Raw genomic sequence first — 11,182 nt, 5'->3', positions numbered from 1 at the left:
CACATTGGCTCGGCGGCAAGTCTGTAGATTTATAATGCTAAAAATCGGTCTTCGATAACCGTGGTAGGTAAAACGCAGATAGCCCACTGTGTAGCTTTGTACTTGGTGTAGTTGTATAAGCTTGTCACCCAGTGGCACAGTGGCACGTCTGCGAAATTATACTGTCATAAACAGGGTTTTGATACCTTTGGTGAGCAGAGCGTAGATAGACCTTTGTGTAGCTTTATGCTTCATAATAAAACAACAACAAACAATCTTTTTAGCTCCAATCTGTTGAACAGTGTTGTATAAAAAATATTATCTACTGTAACACAAACTTTTATTTTTAATAAATTTAGTTGATCCATACCATTTCAGTTTTACGATATGATATTATGAATATCCTCACATTTATAATAATATGAAAGTAGATTTTTAAAATTTTTAAAGACGTATTGAAACCATTTAACAAAATCTACCTTGTATATAATTATTAATCCGCTAGACTGCGCGACAGGTTGAAATGTTAAGTTAAAAAGTACTTTTAATGACGTGTGCTATTATCACGAAATGTTCTTGCAGTAACAGCAAATAATTTTGACGTTGATTAAGTAATATATGGAGCAAATGGAAACATCAAACTTCAAGGTGTATTAACGTCGGTATCTGATCAGGTATTAAAGACATAGGAAGACTTATGTTATTCAAATACAGATATACGTTATACCGAGTATATTATTGTTACCGTTAGTGGCTGTAGCATAGTAAAACAAATTAAAAAGTTCTTCTATAGTTTATACGAAATTTAATTAGGATTTATTATTTTATATTAGAAATTAAATTTAAGCTATCCCAAAATTTGTACTTTAACGTGAGATATCCTTATAATTTATATATTTGTTTTTCATTTACCCGATGTACAAAATGAAATGTATTGAGCTTGAATTTTGTGCAAAGTTTAACCTTAAGGCCTAGGTTGATTTTAAAGGTTGGGCTGGGCATTCAGTTTTTAAACTTTGTGTAGTTAGTTGTGACGAGTCTTGCATCATTCACACACGCAAAGGTCAGAAACGTAATTGAAATGCCTATGTTAACTTTGCCAGTGACATTGGATAGATTATTCCAAATTTTGGACAGCATTCTCCTTCTACTTCCTTTTTCAGTTTTAGCACTGTTCTACAACAGAGAGTGTCAAATTGTACATGGCTTGATGCTTGGACTGTGGGTTGATGAATTGTTACTAGTCTAATGTTAAAGCAAGCCAGGTGGTTAGGGCACTTGGCTCACAATCTGAGGGTCGCAGGTTCAAATTTCCATAAATTTTTATATAAAAAAAATCTGGCTTTGCCAGGTGGTTATGGCGCTCGACTCTCAATTCTATGGTATCAAGTTGTTGCACCAAACATACTTGTCCTTTCAGTCGTGGGGGCATTATAATGTTATGGTCAATCCCATTGCTTGTTGATAAAAGAGTGGTCCCACAGTTTGTGATGGGTGGTAATGACCTCTGCCATCCCTCTAGTCTTGTACTGTTAAATTAGGGATGGCTAGTGCAAATAGCCTTCTTGTAGCTTTGCACTAATTCCAAAACTAATGTTAGGAATGAAGTACAGCTCTATAATTTTAGAGCTTTTATTTTTGACAATAAACATGATGTCAGTATGTAATAGTGAAATAAATCAATTAAAATTTATGTTCAGTGGTTTCACAGATTGTGTGTGAATGAATATATGGCATGTCTTCTCATGGTGTCAGCATATTCATGGTGTAATAATATCTGGTGTGGTCATAATACTTTGACAGATAATGTTTTTTTACACCATTTCTTAAATTATTGACTTATTACTCACAGTTGTATTAATTACTCTAAATTATTGTTGTGTTACTCACAGCTGTATTATTAATTATTTTCCCTACTGCTACTATTATTATATAAGTTTTACGTCGTGCAATAAACTAAACTTTATCATACACCAAGTTACTGACATTATCACAAGACTCTGATGTATTTAACATGAAGCAGTTTAGTACATCAAGATGTTTCTGTATACAGCTGTCAGTGTAGCTTAACATCAGTATAGAGATTTCATCTTTCAGTGTAGTGTAATATTAATATAGGTAAAACAATTTTTCTATGATGGTTTTTGCTTGGATTTCATTATAATATTACATGATGTAATTGATATACATTGCAAAGTGTACTGTGATACCAGAAGAAAATAGCTGTTATAAGAAGGAAGAATTAATATATATATAAAAAAATGTGTGATAGTTTAAAAAGTAACATTGGCTTTGGAATTGAATAGCAGTTAGTTAAAATCCATGATTGTAATGAGTCAATTGTTATTTATCTCATGCTTGTATATTTTCTTTCAAATATAAATTAATTGCCAGCTTAGTAAGAAATTATTAATGCAGGTTCTTGTTTCTGAAGAATTCTTGAAGCTCAGATGTCCATAGTTTTTAGTTTTTATGGATGTTCTTTTAGCATCATTGTGTGTGTGCATGTCATCTGAACCTCATTGAGTTTGCCTAATTATTTTGGATTTGTTCACCTTTAACATACCTAATTTTTGTTTTAGTTGCTCTTTGTTGTACATTAGGTTTCTTGTCATGGATGGACTTAAAATCTATAACTGTTTCTCTACTGTCCTCACTTTCTTTCCAAAACTCTATTTCTTCACTTGTTAAACTTCTGTGTAAGTATCTGACTAGCATAACATTATTATTTCAAACTTGCTTTTTTATGAGATACTTTTGTAATTTACAAACAATGAAATTTTGAAACAGGTTTTGGGAGATAATAGATTTATTTCTTTACGTTGTTTTATCTCTAACAGTGAGATATGATTGTGCACAAGTACCTTAAATGTTATAGGGACACAAATAAATTATTATTTCCCAAATGCTTTTTTCAAAACTACATATTATTATTATTATTATTGCTAAATTTTATTTTACTCAGTGATTCCATTCCCCCTTTTAAGTACAGGAGATATTAAGCACTCAGTGATTCTGCTTGTAGATTATTTATTTGTGATAGTGATTTATTGTAGTCTGTTATAATTAGTATTATATTTTGGGATGCTATACCCAACCATAGTTAGTATGGAATGAAAGCTTGCTTGTTTCAAGGTTCTTTTTTATACTTGTACATCAGGAGTTGATACTAAAATGTTTGAAATAATGATTGTAAGAGTTTTTAGTGTAATAGGTAGCAGAAATGAAGCTTTAATTACAACATGATTTAGGTAGTAGATTTGAAATATGATAGGATGTTATTTGCACAGTAGACCTCTAGTCTGTTATGATGTGATTTAGGCAGTTGATCTGTGGTTTATTAGGATGTGATTTAGGAAGTAGATCTGTGGTCTTTACTTGTTTCTAGACATAGTTTTTCAATTAACTTTGCTAGTAACATCTATTAAACTGACAACTTTAATCTGCATAGTAATTTTACCCCTATCTTAAATTACTAGCTATAACAATATAATGTCATTCTTAGATGGTTAAATAGTTTACATCTGGACCTGAATTGGTTAGTTTGCAAGATTTTGGGGAATGTTAGCAGGCTTTACTGGGAGTTGATATTAACAACAAAATTACCAGGTTCTTTCTATATTAGTCATTACCAGTTGGTAGTATTGCATTGTGGAATAAAATTTTGTTTTTGTTTATTGGGACAGTAGTGTAGAGAACTGACCATAAACCTTTTTCTTTGTAAAATACACAGATGCTCCCTGCCAGTAATTCCTAAAAATGATATTGATTTTGTTAATTAGGTTAATATTCTTTTCACATTTCAGAAGCTTTAATAAATGTCAGATATACTGGGCAATTTGTGAAGTAAAATTGAAAAAGAATCAAACATAAATATCAGTGTTTTGCTAACAGTTTAAGTTTATTTTATTCCCTCAAATTAAGAGGTTTAATTATTTAAGTGTTAAATCTTCATATATAGTGTTAGGAAATAAATACGTGCACAGGTACATTTATGGAAGATTAGGGTTAATTTGCATTAGAAAAAATTTTATATTGTTTGGCTTACACATTTTTAGCATTGAAAGGATCTACACCTGGTAATTTGTTGAAAAGTACAGTTTACATATATTTACTGGATTACTCATTTAAACTGCCTAATTTTTGAACCATGATTTGGAAGACCTCTCTCACTACCTGTATTACCTCTTACTGAGCATGTTTCTACCCTTCAGTTTATTTCTGTGCCTCTCTCTTCCAGTAGAGTCCTTTATAGTAATTCTTGGTTAAAGTTTGCACACATGTGCACTGTTTAAAGATTGTGTACATTATGTATCAGTCTTAATGATAGTTACTAATATTATTGTAAGTATACATATTGAGAAAGGATATCTGAAAGCAGTACTTTACACAAATTGTTTCTATATATATGTTCTGTCTTTTACTTGTGTCTCATTCTTACATAGGGATCATTATTTACATATCTTATACTGCAACTGTTTAGGGACGTATGAGGAAGAAGTCTGGATAGATAGTCAAAACTGCCATAATTTGTCTTCCATTATGGAAACACTGTACCACCAAACTAGTAGGCTTGTGGATGATGTACAGCATGCATTTGCTCGTCTAGAGCATTGTTCACAGGAAGAAGCTCATGTACTGGAGAACGAAGTCCAAGCTATAATTGATCAGATCACAAGCAACTGCGAACGTCTTGATATACTTGTGCTTAAGGAGCCCCAGTTCGGCGTCCTAATGCAAAGTTGAGAGTTGATCAACTGAAGTACAGTTGTCAACATTTGCAAGCAGCTTTAAGGAATTTGCAGCATCGACGGTACATTCGAGAGCAAGAACTGAAGGAGCGAGAACAACTCTTAAGTAGAAAGTTTACACCAAATGATCAAGATACATCAATATACATTGACCAGGCACTACAGCAAAACACCTCATTAAACAATGCTCACAGGGGGATGGATGAACTTCTGGGGACTGGATATGGTATCCTGGGGAGTATTAGAGATCAGAGACAAACGTTGAAAGGGGCTCATCGTAAGATTCTTGATGTGGCTAACACTTTAGGGTTGTCTAACACTGTGATGCGCTTAATTGAAAAAAGAACATACCAAGATAAGTTTGTACTATTTGGTGGAATGGTAGTAACATGTATAATCATGTTTCTGGTTGTTAGATACATGTATTTTTCATAAAATAAATTGTGTTTATGTAAGTTTGCTATCCATTATTATTTTAGGAACTGTACAAGTATCTGTACACATATATATATATTTGGGTGTAAAATGTAAAGTGTGTAATCTGTAGGAAAACATTAGCAGGAAATAAACTGTGAAACTAAAAATAAAAAAAAAGTGTTTAAAACAAGTCAATTAAACTAAGTATTTATACTTGAATTTCCAGAATTGTAAGATGATGTTTAGCTGAAGGAAAGTTGATATACTCTTTAGAACAATCTTGAAAACAAAACAAAAAATATTCTGAATAATTTTGGTTAAGCTTAATTACTGATTATAAGTTGTTTTACATGTTACAGTAAGGAAGAAAATTATTTTTAAAGAAGTGCTCATCAGTGATCAAAATATCTTTTAATTCTTCTTTCCCACAAAAGCTGTGTCTTTAAAAAGCAAGAAAAAATTTTGTTCAAAGGAATCTATATATGATTTTCTCTTGGTTTCTTACCATATAACTTGAAAATAATCACTTTCAAACATGTGAAACATATTTCACCTTTCAGACATTAAAAGTTATTGATTGTTTGTGTGTAGTCCATGAAATATTTATTTTTTGCAAAAGTCACATTTTGGTTTTGTTTATGTAATTAAAACTTACTTTTAACTGAATAAACAGTTCTGTAACTCTGAACTCAGTTATGATGTATGATGGGCTCAAGTATGGCCTAGTGGTTAGCCTGCTCAGACTGTCTAGAGATTCATGGTTCATGGCCTGTTGCAAGTGTGACAATCAGATTTCAAATCTGGTTTTAAAGAAAGTGACTAAAATGCTGCTATGTTGTGATTTTTTAGTCATATTTGAGTGTTAGAAAAACTAAGCTTCAAGAAGAATGCTGTGTAATAATTAAAAATATTTCAGTATTCAGTTGTTTTATCATGTTTGATATTTATCAACTACACATTTCTTAAAGAATTATTCTTCACTAAATGAAATTTAGAAAAAAATATATCATTGAAAATTATTGTTGAAAGCTGTAATGAAACATGAGTTAAATGTTTGTTTAATGTTACTTTTATATGCTGCATTGAATGGTGAAGTACATTGTGGTATTGATGATCTGTCACGGATTGATGCTTCCTTGCTACCTGTATTCCAGTTTACCACCATCTGCACTGCACCTTAAAAAAAGCTTAAACTCTCCACTGTTAGTATTTTGTCTAACAAATATCTAGTTTCTGTGTGTAACCTACTGTATTTTGGTCTTTTTGAGACATAGTATAAAATATATTTTGTTTCAATGAATGGGACACAGATGTAGCTAAGACTTTTTAATCTATTAGAGAACCAAGCTGTCTATTTGGCCAGTTGGCTTTGTATGTGTATGATCTGTAATAGCTGCATGAAAAGACACATTCTATGGTAGCTGTGGATCACAATATATTTAACATTGGAAATGAGTACCTTGATACTTTGAAGACTTGGAGGCAATTTAGTTGTTACTGTAGCTGAAAAGGAACCAGTGGAGTAGAACATGCAGTTAAAAGAGACCTCAAATATTAAGCTCTTTTGCAGAACCTTTCCTAGTGTTTGAAACAACAAAACCATCAATGATATTGACTGTGCCTCTTGTTTTGTGAATGCCTTTCTCAAAAGTCATGACACAACTGCAGTCAGTGTTGTCTGCTCCATTGTCCACAATACAGTTGAGTCTAGGGTAAAGTAGGAAATCCAAATCTTTCATAACCATCATTTTTGTAATGAAAGCTGCCGGTGCATTTAGAGCCACCAATGATGGTTCTGACCAGAGTACTATCTCATTACATGTTTCTACAGACCACTTGGCTAAAACAACAGTGCCAGGCCCAAGTCATAAAGAAGATGAAGGCTGTTATTGGCCAGAATAAGGATAAGGACCACCAGCAAGTCTAAGAGGATTCAAGGTCTGGGAAAGATATTCAAGTTAAGAGAATCTAGAACAAACCAATTTATCAGAGAAACCAACAGCTGAAAGTCCACAGCTGTACTTTAGAGCCTTTTATTGAAAACTTTTTCATTTTGGAATTTATGTGCATGCAAGATTTCTATATGACAACACTCTTCTCTTTAATGATTATCTATATTTAATTTTGAAACAATTTTGCATGAGTATCACATTTGAAATATTACCTTTTCTGTCCAGTATCTTGATTTCATAATGAAAGATATTGCCCTTCAATACTTATAATAAAAAAACTGTAATAGTTTAAATTTGTATACTGTTGTTTTAAAAGATTATTATTCTTGTTGGTAATTTATAACCTATTTTCTTTGATACAAGTTTTCATCCTCATTGCCATGATTTAACTAAAGTGTTGTAAATGTTTACAATGAAGAGCTTTCTTTAACAAGTCTTGTCACTCTTGACAACAGAATTGTATTATTGTTAAAGGCTTATCTACTGATATATTGTAAACTCTCAATAATTGATAAAGGTGTTTTTATATTATCTGTTACTGTAACTTTTGATCAGATTTTTATTTTTAACATTTTCTTGTTTGTATGTTGTGCAGAGTGTTTTACACACATAAGAGCAAATTATACTAGCTACATGACCATTATGTGGTTGGTTTGAAACCAACTGGAAAGAAAAACGTAATTATTCAAGAACACTAGGGTTTTTTTTTTTCTTTCTAAGTTTGGTTATTTAAAATTTCCTGTTTACCAAAATTCTTAACAGGTTCACTTTTTGTGGGGGAATGTACATTGTTTAAATAATACAAAGATTGCTTCAAAACTTGGTTAAAATGCTTCTGGTCTATTTACTTGTTGTTCTGGGTCATTTTTTAATATATTATACATTTTATTGTAGAAAGGTTGGTGTAAAAATGTATAATTGAATACACTATGTAAAGAAGTGTGTTATTTCCCACTGGGATGCCAGGTGATGTCTTGAGGTAAAATTTTCTTTGTTTACTTATTGAAGTGAATATTAATGTGGGAAATGTGTGCTCACTGAAAATGATGTAAATGTACAATCGTTTATATGCACATTTTGAATACCCTCAGTGTGGATTCCTGTTTGTGGTGAGGAGACCTCCCAGGGAAGGTTCTGTTCTTTCAGTTTACCTCTTCTGGGATCTAAACATCCATCCGTGTGTGGCAACCTGTTAAGGATCCTGGTGGTTGAGGGGTCCAACCCTAACACATTACTTTGGCCTTGAATTCATGTAGACGAGTGGCTTTGGGGTGGCCCCTGTTGGGTCAATCGGCTGGTCCACTTGGGATAGGGTCAACCAAGTACCAGTGTTGGATGTTCTCAACAGGTGTTGTGGACATTGTATCTGATGCTGGTGTTTAGGTATAGTGCTCATGAAACCCTGGCATTGCAGCAGTGTCCTTGTTTGACATTGTAGTGCATCCCCTCATAGGGCTCCATGAGGGGTGGGATCAGCAGGCATTGAAATGTAGTTTCTTTGTTGTGGATACCCCTTCTCCCTAACAAAATAAATAAAAATGAAAGAATTGAAAAACAGATTATTGAAAAAATGACCATGCGTGGACCACTCTGTTGTCCACAGCAGATTCTACACATTGATTTTTGATTCTCCATTCCTTACCTGAGGAATCCTTGGGGCAGATGTCTCCATTTTTCATTCAGAAGAGATTAGAGGGACCTGCTGGCTCTCCAAAGGCAGTAAAGAAGTTGTATTCAGGAGACATTTTGGTAGAAACATCTTCACCACAGAATATCAAACTCCTTGAAATCAAAAACCATTGGGAATATAACTATTGAGGTTACTCCCCATGGGACTTTGAATTCTTTCAGAGGAGTTTTTGTTGAGAGGAATTTAAAGAACATTCCCGAGTCGGAAATACTATCTGTTTTTTCAGCCAAGGTGTTACTGCAGTATGCTGAATCTGCACCCTTAAAGAGGGAAATACGGACCCTACCAATGTTCTGATATTAACGTTTACATCATCTTGTCCTCCTGCCACGTCAAATGGCCTTACATTCCTAACCCTCTCAGATGTTTCCAGTGTCAGCAGTTTGGTCACTTAAAAGCATCATGTTGTGGTTCTTTGGTATGTTCTCATTGTGGTGGTAAAGCCCACGATACTTACAAGTGCAAACTGGAACCACACTGTGTTATCTGTAGTGGTCCACACCCCTTACTCTATTTCTTGCCCTAAATGGGTAGAAGAGAAAGAGGTGCACTGTTTAAAGACTTAATAATGTCACCTACTTGGAGGTTCGGAAATTATTGTCCCCAACTTTATCTCGGATGTATGCTACTGCACTCCATTCCACTACCACAGTGGGAGTGCAGACAGATCTTTCTGTACCTCCCACAGAGTTGTTTGCAAAACATCTTAAGAATCTTGTGCCTTCCGTACTTAAAATAGTTATCTATGTCTACTTCCATCTCTGTCTCTACTGCTCTTTCCAGTGACTGCCCAGTTTCACTTCCTTCATGTTCAAATGTTTCCTCAGGTCTGTCCTCTTCTGCAGCCTGAAAAAGTAAATTGACCATTCGTTCACTCCTTCAGTCATTGGAATCTTTGTCCACAGACATAGACCTATCTACCAGAACCAGGGCAGAATCCGTGTAGGTTGATAGATCTTCGTCCAATAAAGAAAAAAAGCGTAGTTGCAAACAAAAGATCTCCCCTCCACATAAATAAATGGCCACTCTGATCCAGTGGAACTGTCAAGGTTTTCGATCAAATTTAGATGGCATTAAAGATTTGATTGATCCTTACCATCTCATGGGCTTCTCCTTATAGGAAACTTTTTTGAAACCTGCTGATACAGTCACCCTTCGGCAATTTTCCTTGTATAGAAACGACAGGTCATGTGATGTACGATTGCATGGTGGGATGGCAATACTGGTTGATTAGCATGTGCTCACCCTGCCCTTGTTACGTGATACATCCTTGGAAGCTGTAGCCATTCGTGTTTCCTTGGGTCGTGTCATCACTATTTGTTCTCCCTGCCTCCTGAAGAGATCTATAATCAGTCAGACCTCGATACTCTCATTTAGCAGTTACCATTCCCATTTTTACTACTGGGGGATTTTAGTGGACATAATCCCCTCTGGGGAGGTACTGATATTGATGGGAGGGGCTGCTCCATAGAGCGTATGCTCTCTGATTACAACCTTTCTCTTTTCAATACTGGTTCTTATACTTATTTTCAAGCAGCTAGTCAGTCCTTTAATTCTGTTGATGTCTCAGTTTGCTCTCCTTCACTATTCTCACACTTTTCATGGAGGGTTGACAATAACCCATGAGGCAGTGATCATTTTCCTATACTTTTGAGAGAGACTGGCCATGGCCAGTGCCATCCGTTTGTTTGTTTTCTTGTAGCAAAGCCACATCAGGCTACCTGCTGAGTCCACCAAGTGGAATTGAACCCCTGATTTTAGCATTATAAATCCATAGACTTACTGCTGTACCCTTGCAGGGGACCGATGCCATCCGACCTGCATGCCTCGATGGAAGTTGGACCAGGCTAACAGGCCTTCTCTGACTGCTCTCTCAGAACTTGATCCTGTCATCGTGTGTCAGCCATCGATAGATGACTGTGTGGCTGCAGTGACTGACTGTATTGTCCAAGCAGCTACTCAGTGTATTCATAAAACCTAGACACGTTTCCCACAGTATTCTCCTCCTTGGTGGAATCCTGCTGCCACATGACAAGAAAAGCTAATAAACAGGCTTGGGATGTGGCCACATAATCCATAGAAATTGGGGTCTTTAACACGTTAGACCCCCATGAAGTGTCATAAGCCTTCTTAAGAAAGGTTTAAACAAGGTGCTACTTCCTGAGAATGGCTTCCATGATTGATGGTTCGTAGTGAAGTTCTATCTACAGGAACCACACTAAGTGGACGAGAGTAGATTGTGCAATTCCAGAAATGAAACAAGATGAGCTTTAACCATCGGCTCCAAAACCTTACAGAGACGGCTTAACAAGGCAGTTAGTCTACAATTAATATGAATCTTAGTACCCTTTCCAGACTTAGAAGAATGGATGACAATAGCCCTCCTTCTGTCA

At 34.9% G+C, this 11,182-nt stretch overlaps 1 protein-coding gene across 1 annotated transcript; it reads left to right on the top strand.

The window, feature by feature from the left end:
• Positions 1 to 493: 493 nt before the first annotated feature.
• On the top strand, positions 494 to 5,729 carry Membrin (golgi SNAP receptor complex member 2). Its single transcript, XM_076515337.1, is given in 3 exon segments — positions 494 to 653; positions 4,463 to 4,699; positions 4,702 to 5,729. Coding segments are annotated over 2 exon segments (642 nt in total). The 5' UTR covers positions 494 to 653; positions 4,463 to 4,521; the 3' UTR covers positions 5,166 to 5,729.
• Positions 5,730 to 11,182: the final 5,453 nt, after the last annotated feature.

This window comes from Tachypleus tridentatus, chromosome 7 (genome assembly GCF_004210375.1).
Source record: "Tachypleus tridentatus isolate NWPU-2018 chromosome 7, ASM421037v1, whole genome shotgun sequence".
NCBI classification, from domain to species: Eukaryota; Metazoa; Arthropoda; class Merostomata; order Xiphosura; family Limulidae; genus Tachypleus; species Tachypleus tridentatus.
This window is presented reverse-complemented; position numbering and strand designations above follow the sequence as displayed.